Genomic DNA, 25,392 nt, shown 5'->3' with positions numbered 1-25,392 from the left:
AGTAGGTCATCAACATACTGCAATAACACAGTGCTTGGAGATGTGGTAAAAGTGTCCAATTGTGTTTTTAATGGCTGTCTGTAAATGCTTGATCTCTCTGTGTATCCTTGGGGTGCTCTACAAAATGTGCAAGAGCGAGCATCTATGCTAAAGGCAAAAAGGTACTCATGTACTGGAATGATGAAAAAGGCATTCTTTAAGTCCACAAATGTAAAGTATTGTGCGGAAGGACGAACCATAGTAAAAAGTGATGTCATATCTGGAACAACTGGGAACTGGGGCACAACACGTTTATTGAGAGTGAGCAGATCTATTACCATTCTCCATTCAATAAGTGAGCGTTCCTTGCCATCCCTCTTTTTCTGCACTGGCAAAATTGGTCTGTTGCATAGCCTCCCCACTATTTCTTTAACAATCCCTTTATCCAGTAAATCTTTAATCACTCCCCTTATCCCTTCTAATCCTTCATGGGATATTTTGTATTGGAGTATTCTTGGGAGTATGGCATTGGTTTTAACGTGCATTTGAATTGGATCTATCGTCATAAATCCTACTTAGTTTTTACCTAATGGCCACACCCTTTTATCCACCTTCTCAAGTACGGGTGGTTAAGTAGTAGTGTTTGAAACATAACATTTAGTGAAAGATTTAGTAAGAGCAAGTGAGGTAGATGCCATCCGGCGCACTGTAAATCTTTGCATGTAAGCGGTTCAATAAGCCTATGCCCAAAAGATTTAAAGCACATTTATCTGTTACATCAAACTGAGCAATGCAGGAATTGGGCTCGATCTGAAAGCTAATGGGCTCTGATACTGGACTACAGACTAGATCATTAGAAAATCCCCCTGAGGTGTTAACTGTCCCACAGAGGGATATTGAAGGCACTAGTTTGTGGGAAATAGAAGTATTGATTGCTCCTGTATCTAAAAGGAACTTCTGCTGCTTTTCTGCAATGCAAAGTTCTACACATGGACCTATGGGGTCAACAGGTATTTGTACTCTGCATCTCCCCTCTCCTGGGAATCCCTATGTTGCATAATAATCTAGATATGGCTGGTCTTCATAATAGTACCTGGCAGAATACTGCTGTCCCTGCCTTGGATCAAAATAATTTGACTGTCCTTGTCCCTGGTTTCCCACATTATTACCATCAAACTGACTCTCGCTTCCTTGTACTATTCCTCGTCCCATAGACCTTCCTCTTCCCTCTGGGCGTGTGGGACATTCCTGAATATAATGAGACAGGCTTTTGCAAAAATGGCATACATCATCCACTATTCCTCCTCTGTATGCTGGAGCAGAACTTACCCCTCTTCCTCTATACATTCCACTCAATATTCCTCTTCTCCGTGACATACTTCTACCTCTGCCTCGTTCTAGAAATGCTTGCTGCATTAATACTAGTATTTCAATCTTTAAATGTTCTTTCGTTTTCACCCTTTTCTTTTGTATGCCATTTCGCATATTATCTGGCCATAGTCACAATTTGAGCCACAATCTGCATGGGCCATGTTGATTCATATGTTTGTATGTCATTTTTTAAGTGTGGGAGCAGTCCTTCCACAAAGTGTGGACAAAAGGCTTTTTGCCCTTCTATAGCCCTTAGATCCATACCACTGTAAGAGGAGAAAACCTCTTCTTTCCTTGCAAATTACTTATCTACCGACTCGCCTTCGTCCTGTCTACATACAGGTCTTTAATTTATCCCAGTTCATTTGTTTCTGGGGCACTACTTGCACAATTCTTTTGATAACAGCCCCAGGTAGCCAATGTGTCCTCATGCAATTACCCTGCTTCCCCTCTAAAATTCACTACTTACTTTTTCTCCAAATCCTCCCACTTGATTTACGGTTCGTCACTATTCTGTTTCCTAGACTGCTTCCATATGTCAGGATGTAATATGCATCAAAAAGTTTGTTCATTTCCCCTATTATTAATGGGCCTGTACGTATAATTCTGTTAGTCTGATTATACCACTGTTCAGGGTTCTGTCTGATGTCAGCAAAATCTTTGGTAAAAGACAAAAGCTCCATTCGAATGGATTGTGTCCTCCCACGTATTCCTCATCTTTTGATAATCTTTCCAGCTTCACCTGCTTCAGAAACATTTTCTCGATAGAGGGCTCTGTGGCTTGTCTCGTCGAGTCGATGTCCCTCGAGGACCCCCATTTGATTGTCAATGTCATCATTAGTATAAGTAGCGCACGCAGCATCCATTGGCTTCAGTTCTGTTTTTTCTGAGCATTCTCTTCGAAGAATCGCGGCGCGCTTCGGTTCTTCACTGAACTTCGTTACAAATTTTCTGAACTAAAATGTCTACACCATCGGCTACATCAATGCCTAAGATAGGCTTCAAGAAATGTCAGGACTGCAGGTCGAAAATGTCGATCACCGACCACTGCAGATGCCTGTGATGTCTCAGAACCGAACATCATACCTCTGGGAGCATAAAGGTAAATTGGCAGATCGGTAGGTTACCTTCGAAGTCTCCTTCGAAGAGTTCGAAAAAAACAAAATTCTCCTTAACGGAAGAGGTCTAAAAGAGCTCAACCGAGAAGTCAATGGCATCATTCCAAGAAGGCCAAGAAACAGCATCACAGCTCATCTTCAACCTCTAGTGATTCCTCTGCCGAGGTAATCAAATGTCCAACTAAGTCGGACTCCCCAGCAAAATGGGATGCATTTCGAAAAGAGATATTAAAAATCTTTGAGGCGGCGGCCCGACCCCCTCGAAAGAAAAGCAGAAGGGCCATGTCTCTGTCGATCTGCATAAAGATGGCAAAGGGAAGTCGAGGACTAAACCCTGTGAATCTTCGAGTCCGAGGCATAAGCCGAAATTACATCGAGAGAACTTTCGATCCGGCGAGAAATCGTTGAGGGCTTCGCCAAGCCAAGAATCCAGCCCTTTGTAGGTTACTTCGAAGAAGCATAAGTCAGCAATTCCGACGGTCTCGCAAACTCCACTGGCATTGGAGCCATTGATGCCAGTTTCGAAGTCGACTGCAGCAAAATTGAAGTCTGCGACACCAACTTCGAAGTCGTTGTCGTAGATTTTTTCAAGGTTGTCGAAGCCCATAATAACACAGGAAAAGATTTTAAAACCCTTACCAAAAAAGGAGTTTAAATCTTTAACTTCAATTTATGAAGACAAAGAACTCTCAGATGACAATACACCACCATTTGGCCTACAATTTGGTACCCCAAATGTGCCAGATGAGCTAATTTATGAATAAAAGACTTGTATGAAAACTTGCAAACGGCCAGTGGTATAGACACCTTTCCAGAATTGGAATTTTGGAAACCTGATCCTTCTGACCACGCAGACGTCTCATACAGACGACTAATGAGCATTGTGGTTGAATTTGCGGGTTGGAGTAGGACTGCACCATATTTTGAGCAGCATGACCTAACTGATATATTGGATCAGGTTCCCGAGAGAGATCCAATTTTGCCCTTTCATATTGCCCTACAAAAAGGGTCCCATCTAATTGGGAAACAACAAAAACTGCAGCTGCTGTAAGTAAGAACTTCTAAAAAAAAACAGAGGCCATCCAGCATAGACCTAGAATATTTAGCAAAACACCCAACACCGGAAAGTTTGGTGGTTCAGACTAAACAATCAGCATACCCTTCTATCCTTCCTGATAGGGATGACAAGCGAGTGGATGGCAGGGCTAGAAAAATGTTTACTGCTGGAAGTATGGCTTCAAAATCAGCAAACATAACTTGTGCCTCGTCAGAATTCATGTTTTACCCTGTGGGACTGCCCATCCATGGCGGCTGACCACATCCCAGAAGGAGGAGAAAGAGACTGCTTTGTATCTGTTATCAAGGATGGTAAGGAGGCAATGTGTGAATGCCTCCAGTCAGGTCTGGATGCTACAGCTAGCATTAGCAGGACCATGGCAACTAGCACTGTTCTGTGCAGGTTTGGGTGGTTGAGGGAGTCCGGATTTTCACTGGATGTGCAATCTAGACTCCTCAATATGCCCTTTGACGGCTCAAGGCTGTATGGCAGCAAGGCTGATCAAAGTCTAGAAAAGATGCATACCTTGAGTGGTAGCTAAATCCCTTAGTACTGCCATTAGACAGCCTCTGCATTCCTACTCCAGTTCATCATCTTGGAGGGGTAAGTCCTTTTGATTCTACTCCTCAGTTGGGAGAGGACAGGCCAGTCATAGAGGTCAGAGAAGATTCCCTTGTGGTGGACGAGAGAGAGGTGCTAAATCAGCCCATGCAGCAGCAGTTTTACCCTCAGCCACTGCTTCAAAACCACTCTAAGGCCTTAACCCACAAGACCCCTGTGGGAGGCAGACTTTCTCAGCATCTGAAAGAATGTCAGGCGTTAATTCAGATGCTTGGGCACTGGAAAGGGAATCCCAGGGTTTACTGCATTCCTTTTCAAACAAGGCCTCAGGATCATCCACCGGGTTACAGCTCTTCCAAAATTCCAGATCCGCTCCTTGTGCAGGAAATGTTGACCCTGCTAGAGAAAGGTCCAATAGAACCGGTACCTGTGGCAGAGAGGAACAAGGGTTGGTACTCGCAGTACATTCTAATTCCCATAAAGGACAGAGGATTAAAACCCACCTTGGATTTAAGAAACTTGAACAAGTTCCTCAGGAAGGACAAGTTCAAGCTGGTTACCCTTTCTCAGATCCTTCCGACCCCCCAACTTGAGGATTGGATGGTATCATTGGACCTTCAGGATACTTACTTTCATGTGCCAATCCATCCCAAGCAGAGAAAGTACCTGAGGTTCACGGTTGGTGGTTCTCATTTTCAATTTCGAGTTCTGCCATTCCAGCTGACCTCCATCCAAGGGTTTTCACCAAATTAATGGCAGTGGTGGCAGCGAGTCTCAGGAGAGGGGAGGGATTCAGGTTTACCCCTACTTGGACGATTGGCTGATCAGGGCACGTTCACCCGAACAAGCCCTGGAACATCTCAGCATAACATGCAACTCTCTCCACAGACTGGGCTTCTCCCTCAATTACAAGAAGTCCCACATGATACCATCACAAAACCTCCAATTTATTGGAGCGGTACTGGATACAACTTTGGGCAAAGGCACCCGAGGTGATGGCTCAACACATTCTGCAGCTGGTCACCAAATTCCAGAGTGCACAGTGTCTTCTGGCCTTCGATTTTATGAGGTTGCTCGGGCTCATGGCATTCTGCATTTTCCTGGTGCCGAGGCTCACTTGAGAATGAGATCTCTCCAATGGGTTCTCAGGACTCAATGGTGCCAATTCTCAGGCAGGATGTCAGACCTTCAGGTTCCAAGCAGAGTCAGACAGGACCTTCTGTGGTGGGCCTACAAGGAAAGCATTCTGAAGTGAGAACCCTTTTGGCATCTATCGCCAAGATAACCGTAGTGACGGACGTCTCACTCACAGGGGGTGGGGAGCCCACGCCAGCAAGCTGAAAATCAGCAGTTGTTGGTCTGCATCAGAGTCCAAACCACACATCAACCTTTTGGAGCGAAGGGCAATCGGACTAGTGCTGAAGGTCTTTCTTTCCTCTGTACGGGGAAAGAATGTCCTGATAATGACGGACAACACAGTGGCCATGTACTACCTCAACAAGAGAGGAGGTATAGGGTCACTACCACTGTGCAGAGACGCAATGCAGATCTGGTTCTGGGCAATTCAAGAAGGAATCTCCCTGTCAGCAATTCACCTAGCCAGAGAGGAGAATGCAGCAGCAGATGCTCTGAGCAGGCAGAGCGCAGTCCCGCACGAGTGCGAACTAGATCTTTGTCCTTTGGGGAACCCTCAAGTGGATCTTTTTGCATCCAGTGTCAACCGGAAGGTCGAACTGTTTCTGCTCCCGGTAAATTTCCCTCTAGAGGAGCTCTAGGGGACACATTCGTAGTGGACTGGGAATTTCCACTTCTGTACGCATTTCCTCCAGTCATTCCTCACGCGATCAGGAGATTGAGAAAGTTTGGGAAATCCATGATCCTAATTGCCCTGGAATGGGCCAGGAGAACGTGGTGCCCGGACCTACTGGACATGTCCATCTGCCCTCCTTCCACAAAGAGAGGACCTTCTCTTGCGAGATGAGGGTCGGGTTCTCCATCCAGAGGTCAAGACACTTAGCCTTCACGCATGTTTTCTGAGAGGTTGAGATATAAGGATCAGGACCTCCCGGATAACATAATGGAGATCTTGCTTTCGGCCAGAAGGCCAGCAACAAATTCTTTCTTCCGCTGCCATTGGAACAAGTTCAGCAGCTGGTGCAGGGATAAGAATGTGGATCCTTTTCTGTGTGACACACCTATTGTGCTTTCTTTTACATTCGGCGAATCTGGGGCTCCCGAATTGACCAATTAAAGATTACCTGGCAGCACTTGCAATTTGTAAGTGCTCATCAGAGGAGGATTCATATTTTAAAATCCCTCTGATTATTCAATTCCTGAAAGGTCTTACTAATGTATTTCCACCAATTCCATCCCAAATCCCTATATGGGATCTTAACCTGGTGTTAAAACTTTAACATGCATTCCTTTTGAACCAATACACTCATGCCCATTAAGACTGTTAACTTTGATAACCGTTTTGCTAATAGCAATAACGTCAGCCCGCAGGGTAAGCGAGTTGCAGGCACTTTCCTGTAAATCCCTATACACAGTTTTATTTAAAGACAAGGTTGTTCTCGGGGTGAAACCTTCTTTTCTACCAAAGGTAGTCTCCGACTTCCACTTTTTGCAAAAGATTATTTTACCACCTGTCTACCCACCTGCTCATCCTGGAAAAGGAGGAGGAAAGATTACATGGGCTGGACCCGAAAAGGGCTCTCCGCTTTTATATATTAACAATGTCAAAAATGAGTCAGTGACCAATTTTTCATTGGCTATACAGGTCCTAAATTGAGTTTAGCTGTGACAAAACAGACCCTATCCAGATGAATCATCCTGGCTAATATGGAATGTAAAGGTTAGCGGGCAAAAGACCTGCCGGAAGGTTTGAGAGCACATTCCACAAGTGGCATGACAGCCTCTGTGGCTCTTCAGAGAGGTGTTCCAGTGAAAGACATATGTGCAGCGGCCACTTGGTCGTTTGTAAAACATTACTATTTAGATTCATCTTCCAATCAAGGAGGACAATTTGGGTCCAAAGACGTAATAAAATTCACATTCCCACCACCAATTATTACAGCTTTGGCCATAAGAGGATGAATACGTGGGAGGACACAATCCAATTAGAAAAACAAGTCACCCGTGGTAATGTTCTTTCGATTGGATGTTCCTCCCACGTATTCCTCATTACGCATCCCAGCCTACCCCACCGTAGAATGTACGTGTCCTTACACTTTATGCCTACAGTCTTTGGCACGTCTTGTAATTCCTCTACGGGAGGGGGGAAAACAGAACTGAAGCCAACGGATGCTGCACGCGCTACTTATACTAATGGGTACATTGGCAGTCGAACAGAGGCCCTAAAGGGACATCAACTCGATGAGACAACACACAACACCCTCTGTCAAGAACATTTTTCCAAAGCAGCTGAAGCTGGAAAGATATCATAAGGTGAGGAATACGTGGGAGGAACATCCAATTGAAAGAACGTTAACATGGGTAAGTAGCTTGTTCTTCTATTTCATGATACATGTACATGGTGAGTCGGATGGCCTGAGCAAACCCTGGAACTTCCCCCCCATAGGTGCCTGTTGAGTGGAGACGGGAAGCTTTTGCGAGCCAGTCAAGTAATATTTGAACTCCTGTTCACACCCCAATTCATTTAAGTTAAAGCTCTTGCTCTGGCAGTCTATGCCCTCACACTGGTCAGGAAGGCCACTCCTCAAGAGACCCCTTCTGACTGCCATTATATTTTTATATTTCTCAAACACTAACCCAGATAACTCATGCACAATGATATTATTTACCTTTTAGGGACTGAGTTTTCATGACTTAAGAGGCAAGGGCTGGTCCTTTCATTCCTTCCCTAATACATTCTTCCAACCATGATTTAATGCGTACCTGCGTTTCTGGAAGTAAGGAACCCTGATCAGAGGATCCCTTGTCACTATCGCCAATTGTGTCCATCTTATCATTTATATTATATGGATGCGGAAGAGGTCATTTAGTCAATAAATGTTCCAACAAGGTGCCTGGTGAATACTCAGATGTTGCAGAATCCTCTGTCTTAGGCCCGTGGACAACATAAGCCTTTTTTTCTTGCACAAGTATTTCTCTGTCATCCTGTTCCCAGTCCTCTTTTAACTTCTTTTTATCATATACTCCAGATTTTCTTTTTCTGATTGTGGCTTCCTTTTTTTTTTAACTGTGCTTCCTTCATTGCTTTCTGCCTAGCGTAATCTTCCCATTTATTGGATCTTTCCCACTGAAGTGATCTAATTTTCCTTGGTCCCTTTTCTTAACCTTTCCCTGAGGTACCCTAAAGTCAAAAGTCCCATGCTCAGGAATTTGCAAATTGGGATTGTCAGCAGTATATCAGTGCCATTCCTTCAAAAAAAATACCAGCCCCATTCCTTTTTTTTACCAATAATTCCCATTCTGGGGGAGTCGGAACATGCTGTTAATGTAAGCGTTATCTACACCCACAACACTTGGTGCTAGCATTCCCCATGTTACATGAGCATTGATACCCCGGTGATCACAAGGTTAGTTTAGTTTATTTACAAGGTCACAATATGTCTGGGTACACTTAAAACAGTGGTCCCCAAATATTGCAATACTAAAGAACAATATAGCATATTCATACCATTTTTTCCAATCAGCTCCAATCTCATTGGTTATTCTGTAGGTTCTCCCTTCCATTCGTCTGTCCAGTGCCTGTGTCTCTAAAGCAATGCTATTCCAGGGGAGGACCTTGGTCAGGGGAAATCGACATGTCAGAAGATTTGGCGAGGTGTGACATCGTGCAGTACGCTCCATGGTCGTTTGATATCTGTTGCCTTTTCTCAACCGCGGCACATAGTCGTCTGGATTTAGCCGGTGATGTCCCATCTGGAGGTGCCATTTGTGAAAAGGTGCATAATAGCGAAAAGCTGTGAGCCCCTCAGTTTCCTGCCTGGACTATAAACCAAGAATGAGACACCTTCACAGAATAACAGTCACATAGATTCATTTATTTAAACCACTCTAGCAGGGAGAGGCAGTAACATATGCTTCGCTAGTGCTCTCTGCCTTACTTGCAATCTTTAGCCCTTAACTACTATTTTCTCAGCTGCATTAACATGACGTGTAAATAACACAGGGTCCTTGAAAGGTAAATTACTGACAGGGTGAACAGAAAGGTCGGTGAGTAATTATTGTGAAATACAGATAGACATGTAAGGGTAGGGTCAACATGTGTTTTTTTCTATCCTTAGCCTGAGCTCAAGGGCGCGGGTCACCACCTGCTGGTATTTGTGCGTGCTATTTTGACCACAAGCTATTTCCTAACTTGATAGCAGTGCCTCCAACTTAATACACACAGCAAGGTCTTTTGGAATTCTGTTGAGGGACCACAGCAAAACTGTTGTGACATTTTATCAGAAAAGAGAAAGAACTGGTGTTAATTTAATGTATATTTCCACAGCTGGGGAAGCAAAACGCCCCCAGCCTTGCATGGCTCATTGAGAATGTGTGGCTGAGCAACAAACTTTCAAATTGAGACGGTGTTTCTCTTTGACAGCTCAGTCAGTCCAGGAGCGCTCCCTCAGCTGGAAAAAGTTGTTGAGGGAGCGCTCAGTGTTTCACAAGGCTGTCTGTTCGGCTCCTCCATAATGGGCGAGGGGGCTGCTGGGCCGATGCCCCCTCGCCCATTATGGATGAGCCACCCCTGCACAGGGCTCCCCATGCCCTGCTCCTCCCTACCCCACTCCCTGAATATTCCCTGGACTCCCCCTAACCCACATCCTGCGTAAACAACTCAAAAGACCCCCCAACCGTTCCCACAAACAACCCCAGGGTTCCCCCACCTGCTCCAAAACTAACACCAGGCCCCCCCACCCACTCCAAAAACAACCCCATGGCTCCCCCAGCCGCCCCTAAACAACCGCAGTGCCCTTCTTCTTACCTCGTATAATCCCAGCCCTGTTTTGTTCCTGCAACTGGATCCAAACCTTGAAAGCGTGCTCTCTGGAAAGGGATAGAGACTACGTTTCCAGGGTGTCTATTTCTTGTGTCATCCACTCCCACTGACCCCAAGCCTTGCCCGTAACACTGCGCACGTGGGGCGAGGTCCATGGTAGGATGGGATATGCGCAAACATGCATGTACCATCCCAGGCCAACTTTTTCTTTCCATCCATTTTCTTTTTAAAAAAGATTTTTTGGGGTCATTTCAGGCTAGGGTCCTGTGCGGAAAGCAGTGTGTGATAAAAATCATATTACCAAGACCAGGGGCCTCATTCCGAGTTTGGAGGTAAATTCTGTTCATTACCAGCATGGTGTAAATAGCGTGTCCGAGCTGGCAATAGACCGCTAAAAGCACCATATTACGAGTTTGCTGGCACAAGCTTTGCGCCATGCAGGTAATGAACCTAGCGACGTGGCGCAAAAAACGGCTGAAATGAATCGCACCGTAGCAAACATTTCCGCCTTAGAGTAACGCAGCATTAACGGTCACCGTTATTTACGGTCACCGTTATTTACGGTCAACCTTAAATTCTGAAACTGGAAACAGCGTCATCGCACAGGAACTGGAAGGAGCACGGCAGCCATCTTTAAAAACACAATCCATTGCCATCCTCACCAGACAGGACCCCTGGCAAACTTTTAAAACAGAGGAAACATCCCATAATCAAGGAGGAATGCCCAAAGCACCAAAAAAGGGAGCTGCCCGCCTTAGGAAGGAGCGCTTCAGCCCTGATGAGATCCAAGTGATGGTGGATACCCTCCACGAGCATGCCAACACCGTTTTCAGCAGTGACATGCGGAGGGTGGCGGTAATAAAAAAAAAAGAGATCTGGGCTATGGTAGCGCAGAAGGTGAGCGCCGTGGGCAACACCCCCCCGAACCACTAAGGACTGCAGAAAAAGGTGGGACGACCTGCGCCTGAGGGTGCGGAGCATCCTCTCGGCTAATAGAAGCCAGGCCCTGGAGACAGGAGGAGGGCCAGGTTCGCCCATGAAATTAATGCCGTGGGAGGAGACATGTGCAGCCATGATAGGCCAGAAGCCATTGAATGGGTTGGAGATATGGAGTGCGAGGCAACGTCATCCGTTGATGGAGGTGAGTGTCCAAAGTCAATATTGCCAATGCAAATGTTATGAAAGTAACTGCTAAGAGCTGGGCAAGATTTCACGGCATGGTCGGCCACCTCCCCCCACCTTTAAATCATGCCGTAACAAGTGAGACCCAGGCTAATGCCAGGTGCGAGGCCGTAACCTATATGACTCATACCACACAAAGAGGCCCATTCCGTGAGGCACACAGGGCAGTTGATGTAAACAGTGTGCATGTAACCCAGCACCGTACCTGGCCAATATGAGTGAGAAAGACATATGCATGCATTTACCACCCAAGCATAGAATAATGTGCCGTTCACCACCCAAATGCCCATAACCCACTAGTATCTGATTGTGATATTGTAGGCATGTCCAAATGCTGTCTCCCAAATCATCACTCATGCCGTCCCTCTCTTCCACCCCCACAGGCAGCGAGCATGACAGCGAGGACCAGGCAAGCAACCAGCCCAGCACCTCCAGGGGCCAAGTCAGGGCCCACCGTCTACCCGCGAGCAGGAAAACGCCAGGAGGCACACCACCGGGTCCAGCAAGGCCCGTGGAGGGTGCACAAACCCCACCCCTACCCCACCCTGCACTGGCGGCAGACATATGCCCTACGCCGTGCTCTGAGGAGTCTAGTGTGGCTGGGAGAATGCAGCCACGGGCCCCCTCGATGTTGCCGACAGCCTCTTATCCATATGTGGAGCAACTGAGGGGGACACATATGAGATCGTCCACACCCCTGATGCCCAAACCAACCCCCAGGTCTCATATAGTGACTCTGGTGAGAGTGACACATTTGGGCTTACGGGGCAAGGAGCAACACAGGGACATGCCAGTCCTGTGGCCAGTTCCCTTAGTGAAGCACTGGAAAGACATGTGAGCCCGATTCCCAGCAGGCCAACAACATCAGCCATTGACGCAGAGCGGACTCAGCAGCTCACAGGCCTCATCAATGACTTCATGCAAGACAATCGGCAGGCCAGGGAGGAGTGGCAGAATGAACTGAGGGCACTGGGCGAGGTCATTACAGACAGCACAACCAGGCTCTGTGAGGTCCTTGGCTGGATAGCAGGTGCTCTGGAGGCTGTACCGTCTGCACGACAGCCCCAGCAGGAGGACACACCTTCTTTATGCTCCTCCACCCAGACCAGCCTGCTCCGTCGGTCCCAACGTACGATGCGCCGCCAGGACATGCCTCCCCCTGGCTCTGGGAGCGCACAGTGATAATGCTGCCATCCACATGTGGCCTATATGGTCCTTATGGGACTAGTGTGGGGTTGTTGTGGAGGGGGCGAGGGTGTGTTTGGGAGTTGTGGGAGGGGGAGGGGGTGAGTGTGTGTTTGGGAGTTGTGGTGGGAGGGGGAGGGGAGTGAGGGTGTGTTTGGGAGTTGTGGTGGGAGGGGGATGGGGTGATGGGGGCAGGGTGGTGGAGGGTTTGTTTTTCACGTTTGAACCTTCAATTTCAATACACTGATTGTTCATCTAAAAAAACCAGAGTGGACATTCATCATTGCGCATGTGTCATTCATTATTGCACAGTGCATATTGTACATGTATCCCCACCCCCAGTGCCCGATGTCCTCACACCCTCTGCTGACTTGTGTGTCAGAAATATTGTCCAATCAATGTTTGCCGCACGGCATGTCCCTCCTGTGCATCGGCACCATGATGCTGTCCTGCCCCTTCTTCCTCCTCCTCCCCTTCATCATCATCAGGTGGTAGCAGTTCCATGTCAGGGGGCAGGGGCACGTTCTGACGGATGCACATATTGTGCAGAATTACACATGCCATGGGGATCTTGGACACCTTCTCATGGCTGTAGATGAGTGCCCCACCCGACCGGCTGAGGCAACGAAATCCTGCCTTCAACAGGCCAAAGGTCTGCTTAATCACCACATGTGTACGGGTATGGGAACGATTGTAGTCCTCCTCGTGCCTGTTCTGTGGGTTTCAGACAGTGGTCATGAGCCACGGCGTCAAGGCATAGCCACCATCACCTGCACGAGAGGGGAATGAAGGTAAGTGTTTTTACATTCATGGTGGACAACTGAACTAGTCTTACATGGCAGCAGGTGATTTCTGCCCATAAGCACATGTCCCTGGATGCATTGACCCCATTTCTGGCCCTGCTATGTGTCCTGTGCAATGGAATGATGGAGGGGATAGCATCTTCAAGATGGTTTATGGTGTGCACTCACATCTTGCAGCACGTGCATCGTATATCTATGCAGCAGTCTTGGGGTAAAATCATTGATGTGCTGTGTTCTGTGAGATTTGGTAGTAGGGAGTGTTGGCTGTAGTCAGTAGCATATTCGACATTCTGCACTGATCAGTACCATGGTGACTTGCAGCACTCCTATGGGTGTGTGGAACCAGTGACACGCTGTGGTATCCCTGTTGGGCTCACCTCAATTCACGCCCAGGGATGACTGTCCTGTGTGGTGATATGCTGGAGGCAGCGACATAGTGCATATACAGTGCATAGTGCTGGAAGCCCTTACGATGTGTGAGGGCCACCGATGAGTGGTGCATGTGTTGTTGAATGCGACCAGGTTACCTGTTAGTCATGTAGTGTTAGGTGTCGGCCTTACTTCATCACTGTGGGATTTGGTAGTCATGTGCCGTTTCACTTGCTTTGGGGCACAGTGTTAGGTGAGGTGCACATCGTGCACTGGCTTCAACATTTCCAGCCAGATGGAGTATGCATCTCCCCCCCCCCCTTCCCACCCAGGTGGAGTATGCAGCCACCCACCTCACAACCCCGATGCACTGCCATGGCCCGGTCAGGCATCTCACCAAGCAGCCAGGCACGTCTTCCAGCATGTTGCTCCATATAGCGTGGTAGCATGGAGTCCCGCAGTACCAAAGAGTCATAAGTGGATCCTGGATATCGGGCACAGCAATGTGTGATGATCTTGCTGGCGTTACATACCATCTGCACGTTGATGGAGTGGTATTGCTTGCTGTTGCGATCCGCCACCTCCATGGCATGCGGGACCACCAACTCCACATGGGTGCATTCGAGTGCACCTACACAATTTGCATGCCTGCCAGTGCATGGAAGGCAACTTTTGTATCAAATATCTCCTGGGGAGTCCGTGGTAGGGATATGTAGTCCCTTGTGTGCTTGAGGAGGGCATCCAGCACTTGGGTCAGTATCCGGGAAAATAAGGGTTGTGATATGCCGTGCATGTGCCCCACTGTGTGCTGGTAGGTGCCTGTGGCAAGGAAGTGCAGGACAGACACTACCTTCAGTAGCGGGGGAATGGTGGTGCGTATTTCTATGAGGCTCACTATGTCGTTTTGTATCAGGTCCACTACGGTGGTGATGGTGTCACGGTCAAGCCGGTACAGGGTGTGGATCTGCTCAGGTGTTGTTGAAGGGGGTGGCTCTGATGCGAGGGATTGGGGGCTGCCGGTGTGGTAACAGTGGCCGCACTGGTATGGCATGCTGGGTCTGTCTCACCCTCCTTCTCCTCCTCCTGTGTCTCCTCTGTGGTGGGGCCTGTTCTTGTTGTTGTTGAGGCCTTGCAAGCAGGGCCTCCTGCTCCAGTAAGGCTATCACTATTGGTATCATCTTGGTGTGGGAGGGGGTGTGGTGTGTGGGTGTGCTCCTTTTGTACTGGCCCTGACTCCATTGCCTCCACCTGTGCTGATTGTGTGCACCTGTGGCACTTGTAAACACTGCTCAGGGTTCTTAACACCTTCTCGGAGATGCTGGTATTTTCTCCATGCCAGTAAGGTCTTTTTTGGCCTTCAGGAAGCCGTTATTTGCATGTCCACATTACTTGGGATCAGCTCCGGGTTACGGCATGCTGCTAATGTCGGCTTGGTGTGTCGCGCGTGCGTGCGCCCTGACCGCTGTTTACAGCATCGTACTTTACGGTGCCGTAAATAGCGGTCTGGTTTGTCAGAAAAGCCCGTAGCGGTAAGCGATGCTGGTAATCCTTTACCGCCATCGTTTTTCCCTTACCTGCAACCTTGGAATGACCCCCCCAGGTGTCTCACCTCGTCCCAAACACAAGCCCTAGGAATTCCCTTGTATTGCCTGCAAATGTGTGACAGGTGAAGGTAAGAATGTGGTTTTAACATGTATGCACTCAACACTCTGGCCAAATAAACATCTTTTTAGTTCAACTGGCATTCATGAGAAGTCTAGAGGAAGCAAATAGAGCTGCCTATGGTCACAGAATAGTAATACCGTACAGTGTGTATTGGATATGCAATATTCATGACCATTGTCAAAGCTGTCCATTCCGACGTTTGGATGCAGGTGATGCCCCATCATTCTGCTGCTTTTTGTGAATAAATGGTGATGCTCTTGCCACCTCTTGGATCATAGATGTGGCCAGGGGACGGCAGCCACTACCCGATCTGACCCTGGAAGTGGTAATATGAGGGAGGATCACATGGGAGGAGATGGCTGTTGGGGGAAGGTGGTGACTCCATCAAATGAGACACAGTATTCTCCCCTTCCTACTGAAGATCTTATTCTACCCTCAAGCTCTTCGCTTCTCTACCTCTATCTCCAACTCCCTCAGGGTCAGTCGTTTTTCAAAGAAACAAGCTGAGGGTAGATCTCTGTCTTCGGCTGGTGCCTCCCTCTGGAACAGCCTCCCTGCCACTCTAAAACTTGAGGAGAACCATCTCTGGTTCCGGAAGCACCTCAAGACCTTTCTCTTTGCTTCTGCCTTCAACCCCCCTCTCCCCTGCTGATCTGTTCTCTCTCGGCAATGTGCACCTGTGGGTACCTGCTCATCCCTGCCACCCTCCTGCACTGCCTCCGGGCCACCCATTGCACTGGGGTCTGTATCTGTACCCATACCGTCCCCCCTTTTTCGTCCTGCACTTATCAGACCTACCCTGTCTGCTGCCTTAAACCCAGCACTTGCCACTTGCTGGCTGCACTACCATTGTTTGTTGCCTTTATTATTTATTTATTTATCTGTTTCTCCTTTGCTCCACACTTTCCACTTCTCCCCCCTTTCATGCACTTTTCCCCTTCCCCCTCTCCGATGCACGTGCGCGTTCTCAATGTGACTGGGCCTAGTAAGATGGTTGTTTTGTTCTCCCCTGTTCTTTTCCCTTGCCTTGTCGCGCTCAGAAACACTTGTGTACGAGCACGATAGAAATAAAATATCAATTCAATTCCCAAGTTCTTGATGACTTGTCATCCTTCAAATCCTTCTTATTGTAAAACCCAGAAACCCTTTCCTTTTTGTCACTATAGTCAAAATCCCATTCATACCTACACACATTACACATATAACATCTCATGTTTCAGATGTTTTTCTAAATACCACTTCTGAACAACATCAATGTAGAATTTCCATAGCCTCTATGGACTTCAACTCCCATAAAGTCTCAAATACTGAGACGAATAATAGGAGGAAAGAGAGAAACCAAGAACGAAATATGAAGACTGGTTGTTTGGTTGAGCCACAAGTGCACAGGACATTTAAAACTGGCCTCCGCCCTCAGAGCTACAGCAGAACGGGAGAGGACCATGCCGGAGGAAGTCAAGAAAGCAGGCACATCCATGCAGCAGCTTGCAAACGCGAGGTTCACTTAATGGCGTGCACGAAGGAAGGAGAGATGCAGCGGGCACTGTTGAAGGGCTATCTGAGCACCGGGAGCCGCATCGAAGCTCCTGGAGGTAGGTTGTACTGGGAAGCAGCATTCTCCAGTCCCAGCCACAGGGAGAAGCTGGCAGGTGAGCCTAAAGCTGCAGAAAACACTGGCAATAGGTCCGCATTGCAAAGGAAGCCGGGAATGCTTGCAAACAACTGCTGAGTCTGCCTAGAGCATTTGGGGACCCCGGGGCATCCCGACAGGCATGCAAGCAAGTGAATAAATGAAGTGTATTTGAATACTGACAAGATAAAGGGAATACACCTGGGAGTTTGCATGTGGTGGGGGAGGGAAGGTACCTGGCAGAGAGGTACACCAGGGGATCTGCAGGTCTCCAGCGCAGGATTCCTGGCAGAGGAGTATACCAGGCAATCCACCAAAAGCATATGTAGTTGTATGATATTGTGACAGCATACCTGGCAGAGATTTATACCAAGGGATCTAGAAAGTCCATAAAAGGAGCATTGGCAGTCAAATATACCAGGCACCTTGACATTGAATAAGAACTTTAACATTGTGGGAAGATACCTGGCAAGAGAGTACACTAGGGGAGCTGAAGAACCCACTAGAGGATTGCTGACAGGGGAGAATAATAGGAGATGCACCAAAATTGTAAAGAATAATTTGAAGCTTGTTGGAAGATACCTGGCAGGGGAGTACACCAGGAAGTCCACCAAAGTTGCAGGAGGAAGTTTAACCATGTTGCAAAGCAACTGACAGAACTTTATACCTGGGAAATTGAGAAACACATGAAAGAAGTCCTGGTAAGCAGACTCACCAGGCATTTGAAGTTGTAAATTTGAACAAAGACTTTTAATATTGTGGCAAGATACCTGGCAGGGGAGTACACCAGGAAATCTGAAGAGCTCACAGAAGGAATGCTGGTAAAGAAACACATCAGGCAATCCTCCAAATAACAAAGTTAAAAGGAAAACTCAGTGTGGAATTTCTCATATGCATGATTCCCGTACAAAGAAACCAAGAAAGAGCTGAACGCCAATGAATGTATTGTTTACACAAGAGCTTTCTCAACTGATTATAAGAACGAAGGAACTCTTGGACAAAAAACACTTTTATAATATGAAGCAACTATTTGAAAGAGACACTTTCGCCTTCCTAACTAAATATCTAGGGGAAGAGAACCACCCTTTGGATCCAAGGGTTTTTCCTTCGACAATACTGTTCTGTTGGATTTGTCCTACCTATTTATATTATGAGCACTTTTTGCCAAACTTAAGTTCTTGCAACCTTAGTTTTAATTCTAGTGTGAGAGTCGGATTAGAATGTTTTGGACACAAGGACAGTTTTTAGTTTCTAACGACTTGACACAGGATGATCTTTAGTTTTAGTTTCCTAGGTAGGGACACTCTCTTTAGGACAGGGATAGAAATGCATTTATCCAATCCATCTTTGCTTAATAAAGGTGTCTGACAGTGAAAATACTACGATGTTTTGTCCGCCTCTCATTTCTGACCCCTCACAGATCATAGCACCGCTGGTGCCAGGTCACTGTACATAGAGCTGCTCTTGAAAGCTCTCAGATGGCAGAGCCCAAATCGAACACTGATGTGGGCCAATGAATCCCTGCCATATCAGAAAGAGCGCAATGTTGGGATAAGCAACCCTGCAGGAGTTCTACACCAAAATACCATGACAACTCAGAAGGTGAGAGTTGGTTTGGAAGTGGGCGGGAATGCATGTGGGTCCTAGCATGGCAATTGTATTTGGTGGGTAGTGTAAGGAACTCATGGTGGCAACAGTGGAGACAGACACAAATGATCACAGTTCAAGGGTGTTGATTAAACTGTAAAAATTGGTGAGATAAACGCCTAATCTAAACCTAAATCTATGATGGGAGCAATTGTATTTGGTGTGTAGGTGCTATAACGACCCCTACAGGCTGTTTCCCTTCTTGTATGCCAGCTCCCCTTTCCAACACTCCGATGCCAATTGCTTTACCATGCTTGGTGACGCTAAAACACCATCTATGAGCTAAAAGGGAGTGATAAATGGATGTTAACCCTTTAGCTTCTCCACCCTTTATCTCACTTACTTTCCCTGTTTCCTTCTCCCCCTAATAGCCCAACCTTAAACTAAACAAATTACCACCACAACCCACTGGTTGTGTTTCATCAACACCTCATGATCCCAAAACAAAATGTAAAAATCCTCGATTGCTTCAAGAAAACTCTGTGTCCTTAATTCATGAGTCGTCGCTTGAAATATCTCAAATCCATAGAAAAATCCAAGAAATGGACAACAATGGGCCTCATTACGAGTCTGGTGGTTACCTGCCTGTGCTACCGGCAGGTTGCTGTCGAACTCGTAACTGTTCCGCCGCCTGATACCCCAGTGCCACCAGAACATTTCAAGTCACAGAGGCCCAGGATGTCAGGCGGCGGAAAGTGTCCCCATACACGTGAAGTCTCACGTGACTCCCATTGGACTCCACGGGAATGGGGAAATGGAAGCACTGGCACTGTCAGCAACGGTGCTTCCATGAAAACAATGCCTGCATGGGCCGGTGTCTCCAGCAGTACAGAACTGCCGGGATCAAAGGCACGTGCAGGCATACTTACAGACTGGCAGTCCGAAAAGTGTGCCAGTACGCTGCTACCAGCACTCTTATTCCTGGACCGCCAGGCTTGTAATGAGGCCAAATATCTCAGCTCTTCCAGAAGCCCCTCTAGCACAAAGAAAGATAACTGTGTGTGTGTTCTGTCATTACTGGCCCAACCCATTAAACATGAATAAAAAACATTGCAAACATTTTTGATTAACATAATGCTCTCAACTCTATGAATTTTAAATAATGTATGTTTTTGATTCTTTGTATAAACTTTCAGTTTTTGCTTGATTTCTTCGGTATTCTGGTGAAACTTGTTTTAGACAGTTCTAATTACCAGTCTTGACATATTTTCATGTTGCTCTTTTCTTCTTTTTCAATTCAAGTATTTTTTATTACTAATGTACTTTTAGCAAAACAGATTTGTGGTTAAGACCCAGACCTTGGATTTGGCCTTTTTATTTACTCAACAGGGTACAATTAAAAATGAGTATTAGCAAAGAGTCCCTGTCATGTGGTGAAAGTCTGATTCGTACCAAGGTCTTCCCTAATCACCTCAGTGAAATCCACTGTAAAGCAGGGGATGGGGACTGACCACTACATTTCTACTCGTAAGTATCTTGTTTTTAGGAGATTATACACTTGTAAACTCAGTTTGTATTTCAAAGTTGTAAGTTTTATGTCACATGTAATCTGAGGGACAGGAGACCACTAGATTTCCTTGGGATCATCCAGTGTGTATAAGGGAACAAACAATAATTCACAGCTGTAGTGTTCATTTGATATTTAGGTTGCACAATTACCAATAATTACCAATAATAATGCCTGGTACCTCTCTTTCATTTAACAGACAATGGGGCCATTACCAAAAAAAGGAGCCTGCAATTGAACCCTGGAAAATGCACGTACTGCGATCAAAGCTTTAGTGAGCATTCCCAACTCCTGATACATTTGAGAATCCACAAGAAGGAGAAAATATTTACCTGCAGCATCTGTAGAGAGGACTTCAATAATCGATCCTGTCTAATCATTCACAAGAGAACCCACACAGCTGATAGACCCTATAAGTGCACAGAGTGTGATGCAACTTTCACTCTGAAGTCAACTCTGAACCAGCATCACATGTTTCATACCGGGGAAAAGATCTCGGAGTGCACTGAAGAGAGATTATACCCGTGTACTGAGTGTGAGAAAAGCTTCACTCAAAGCACATCACTGTGCGAGCATCAGAAGATCCATACTAGAGAACGACCGTACCAGTGTACAGAGTGTTGCAAAAGATTCACTCAGAGGTCAAATCTATACCAGCATCAGAAGATCCATTCTAATGAGCGACCGTACCAGTGTACTGAGTGTGAAAAATGTTTTATTCGGAGCTCAGCGTTGGGCCAGCATCGGAAGATTCACACTTGTGACCGATCATACTCATGCACGGAGTGTGGGAAAAGCTTCACTCGGAGGTCACACCTGAACACCCATCAGAAGATCCATTCTGGGGAGCAACCATACAAGTGTATGGAGTGTGAAAAACGTTTCACTTTAAAGTCACATCTTCACCGACATCAGAGAATCCATACAAAAGAGATGCCCTATGAATGCACCGTGTGCAAGAAAAAATTCAGCCTCTTCTCTACTCTGAGAAACCATACTAGGATCCACACTGGTGAGAAGCCCTACAAGTGCACAGAGTGCAATAAACAATTCAGTGCCTTCTCATCTCTGAGCAAGCATCGAAGGACCCATACAGGGGAGAAGCCCTATGAGTGCACAGAGTGCAAGAAAAGCTTCAGTCAGTCCTCAGCTCTAATCAAGCACAGAAGGTTGCATACAGGAGAGAAGCCTTATGAATGCATAGATTGCATGAAAACCTTTATTAGCTCCTCATCTCTGATCAGGCATCGAAGGATCCATACAGGGGAGAAGCCCTATGAGTGCACAGAGTGTACAAAAAGCTTCAGTCAGTCCACAGCTCTAATCAAACACCGAAGGACGCATACAGGGGAAAAGCCCTATGAATGCACAGAGTGTATGAAAACCTTTATTGACTCCACATCTCTTATCAAGCATCAAAGGAAAGGCCACATCAATGCACAGAGAGAAAAGCTTTGTTGACTCCTCATTTCTAATCGTGCATCAAAGAATTCAAAACCGGGGAAACGCCTTCTAGTTCCACAGAACATAAGCATGTGACAACAGAGCAAAAACGAGGGTGCATCCTAGGTTCCACACAAAGGAAAGACTGTACCAGTGTATGGAGTGTGGAGTTTGCATCTATAAAGCCAGCAGAAGATCCAGCCTCACAACAAGCCTTACGGAATGCATGGAGTGTTGAAAGTAGTTTTACGCTTTTAAGTATTCAGACTTTGTCTTTGTCCCTTAGAGACTTGCAAGTGGGGGCAAAGGGGCTCGTAACTGTCTAGCCCCCTCACACAGATTAGGATATGTGATTATGTAAAGCCTAAGAGGCAAAGTAAAATCACACTTTTAGAGTGTGTGTGTGTGTGTGTGTACATATATATTTTCTGCCTGTGAAAAGACTTTAAGGAGACATTATGGGTATTCTGCTCTAATAAAACCCTTTAACATTCAGTGAAAAACTAAAACCGTAAAAAAACAAACCTAAGCACATTTCATAAGGCCAAGGCCTACATATATAGCACATTCACAGTAGATTTGGCATGTTTTCAATGCATTAAATTTAAAAGAGCTTCCAAAAGGATATGTGATGTCATTTGTGAAGCCATCTGCAATGTAATGTGTGTTAGTCTGAGCAGTGTATGGCAGGGACGCGAGTTATAGTTGCATAGCTTAACATAACTGGTGAATTTTGCTATGCAAACATAACGTCCATTTAACAGAGTTTTTCACTGAATTTGATTGGTTTTTATAAGTGAAGATGTTTCATGATGTTCCAGCATTGAATGTGAGTTGGTAAAAATGTCTCTTGTAACATATATAACATTTTTTTGCAGCACATATTTCATTTAATTTCATCTTTGTGTTTTGGTTACATTATATAAACATTCCAGAAACCAAATATAACACTAAAAAAGGTGGCATATATGATAAAACAGTTCATTATAGATATACACAGAAGTCAAAAATTCATGTAAGACCAGTGTGTGGGGACGCTGTTGGACAGCGGAGAGATGTTTACATGAGCCTCCATTGCTCCGTGAAAGCTACTGATATCCTGCAGTTTAAATCCTGTTCCCTGTCAGATGAAATCAGCGGAATAACCGTCCCTTGCTGGCTTCCGCCAGTGGCTACTAGCCGCTCTGCCCTTGACAAGAATCAGTGAGGGGAATCTGGAAAACAACCGCTGTGGGAAAACATAGTGGTGGGTGCCATTTTTGGAGACACCCCAGCAACGCCATCAGTGCTGGTGTCCAAACAGAGAGGCACAGGCTGACCCAACCCAGAACTTCCCACCCCTCCTTCGGGGTTCTCCCTCCTCCTCTCTCATTGGTGAGACTGAGTGAGCTGGAGCTGTGGGGTCTCCGGGCGGGGGAGAGGTGACTGCAAGTGGCTGGGCCTTCTGGGGCAGGGCCGAAGAAGGATTCTGGCAAATGGTAACCGGCGTAGGCCCGGCAGGACCCAGCAAAAAGCCCGGGAGCTGTGGTGTGGAGCAGGCACATTGGAGACACTGTGCTGTGCTGGTGTGCTCGTTGGAGCACAGGAGGAGGAGGCAGGCAGCTCTGGTGCCACTGCAGAGTAACGGGAAATAAACTGGAGCTGCGGCCAATCCACGCTGGCCAGATATACTAGGTGGGTGCATGAGGTGCCATCAAAACCACGCTCCCACAGACCAGCCCCATAAGCTGCTGCTTTAAGGGACACCAGGGCACATACTGGAACTCAACCTGCGACTGTGGGATCGCATGGTACTGCGACAAGTGGAGGGAGGACACCAAGGCCAGTTGGGCACAGCCACTTAAATAGTGGACCCTCGCAGACTCTGACTCTCTGTATAACACCCCCCAATGAAATTCAGGCGGAGGAGGGGCACGTGGGCAAGCGACCTGCAGTTTGACGCTGGAGGGCTCAGCGGAGAGGGCTGCAATGTGAATTGGCTCACATCCAGCAAATGACAATGCATCAGAGACAAGCTCCCCACCCACCTGCCCTATAAGTGGCAGCATTTATGGACACCGGAGCATATCCTGAGAGACAGCCTGCTGTTGGGGGAGCTTCTGGCAACCACACTGAAGCGGAGCATGGACAACCAGGCCAACCAGGCACAGCCACTCACATCTTGAACCCTTGCAGATCCAGAAACTCTGTGACAAGGCCCCCCACAGGCAGTCCTGGGGGGCTAGGCGGGGCGGGCACACTGTGGTGAGGCCCGGCTCACATTTGTTAACAAAGGCAGCGAAGGCCAGTGATACGCTGGGGGACTGAAGGGTGCAGGACAAGCACGACAGCTCAAAAGAAGCGACTCGTGCAATCGGAGAAGGACAAAGCAAAGAAGACGGGGCTTCAGTGCAAAATGGACCAGTACACGGTGGGCACTCCCTAGCCCACCACAACTCTCGCCACAAGGACGACAGGAACTGACGGGGAGTCGCAAGACGCTCAATTCTCTCTGTGTAATCTCATGGGAGCAATAGGGGAATCCAGTTCCTTGTGAAAAATTTGACTGTGTCTCACCCGCTAGTTTCCAGAGATCTTTCACTCCCTGAAGACCCCCATCCAGGTCATCCTCCTGTACTTGTCCACCCCAGGAACTAAATAACTAAATCCAATAGCGATGGCCGTGTCCTGGCCACCCGGATGACAGATCCCCGGGGACTAGTGAGTGAGACACCTTCAGGTTTCTCACAGGGTGAGTAGATTGTAAGTGGTGCAAACAATGAAATGCTTGGGCTATATTTGAAAAGAAGTCTTAAAGACAAATGTACGCAGTTGGGAGCCCAAAGGTATTACATTTGTAAAAAATATTGTCGATTTTCTTTGTTATTTAATATTGTATTATAATATGAAGGTAGTTCCGGCCATCGTATATGGTTTAGAAACAAATTCTATTTCAAGGACATTAGGGTTTGATTGCTTAGAAGGCATGATATGGTGAAAAGCGATATATCTGCCTAACTGTGTACAGAGTGCGATTAATAGTCATGAGTTGGGCCATGCATCAACAGTTTGTATAGTACAGTGGAAAATGTTATGGTTGTATAGGAAACTTATAATGGTTAACTCAAATACATTATATCATTCTGTCCAGAAACAAATCATGGACTCAAATACAGGGTGTATGGTGAGCTTTAAAAGTTGGTGTTTGGATACCCTAAAAGACCAGGATATTATGGTGGCGGTTTTGGTTGACAATCCTGTACTGGTGAAAAGGAAAACACTCAATTTAGATTGGATCACTACTTGTGATCAAAGAAACAAGTATACATTATGCCTCATTACAAGTTTGGTGGTGGCCTTGCTGGTAAAACTGGCAGGCTGCCGCCAAACCTGCACATTTTTCCAGCCCCTGGCAATGGGGAAATGCTGGACCATTACACCTCTGGTGGACCCTGTATTTCCCCATTCTGAGCTGGGGCAGATCGCTGCAATTTTACCAATTTTCGGCGCATTACCGCTGCGCTAATACCGCAGGCTGTTAGGAAAACTCAAAGGTCGTATTGGAGAAATTGGAAAATGCACCATCCCTATTACTTGATAAAGAAACCAAGATGGTGTCTATTTGGTTCCCTTTTTGTGAATCTCAAGTGCAGGTCTAGTTCTCCTCAAGATGGCGACCTCCTCTCACCAGATGCCATATCTTTCCAGCAAGGGAGCAGGTAGGTGCTTCGCTACTCGCTCCACACCTTGTGCAGCTTTTTAGCATTACGCTTGCTTGCAAAGAAGACCTTTTCTACCTTTTCTTGTTTTCAGACTTCGGTCTAACTATTCTTTTCCTCCGTTATATCCGCCTTCTTGCTCCTTTCCCTCTTCTCTCCCTCTAGGCTTCCATTCCCCTAGTTCCACTCCTTGGCCTTCCCCTTGCCGTTAGGCGCCCCTT

The 25,392-nt window shown here is 46.8% G+C and overlaps 1 protein-coding gene across 1 annotated transcript in view; it reads left to right on the top strand.

The window, feature by feature from the left end:
* Positions 1 to 21,871, top strand: part of LOC138489459 (zinc finger protein 135-like) — a 63,399-nt gene extending 41,528 nt beyond the window's left edge. Inside the window, exon 3 of the mRNA XM_069617180.1 lies at positions 20,230 to 21,871. Within this exon, the coding sequence (XP_069473281.1) occupies positions 20,230 to 21,491 (1,262 nt within the window). The 3' untranslated portion in view covers positions 21,492 to 21,871. The remainder of the gene's footprint in view (positions 1 to 20,229) is intronic.
* Positions 21,872 to 25,392: the final 3,521 nt, after the last annotated feature.

This window comes from Ambystoma mexicanum, chromosome 9, assembly GCF_040938575.1.
Source record: "Ambystoma mexicanum isolate Mex_15411 chromosome 9, UKY_AmexF1_1, whole genome shotgun sequence".
Classification (NCBI taxonomy): Eukaryota; Metazoa; Chordata; class Amphibia; order Caudata; family Ambystomatidae; genus Ambystoma; species Ambystoma mexicanum.
This window is presented reverse-complemented; position numbering and strand designations above follow the sequence as displayed.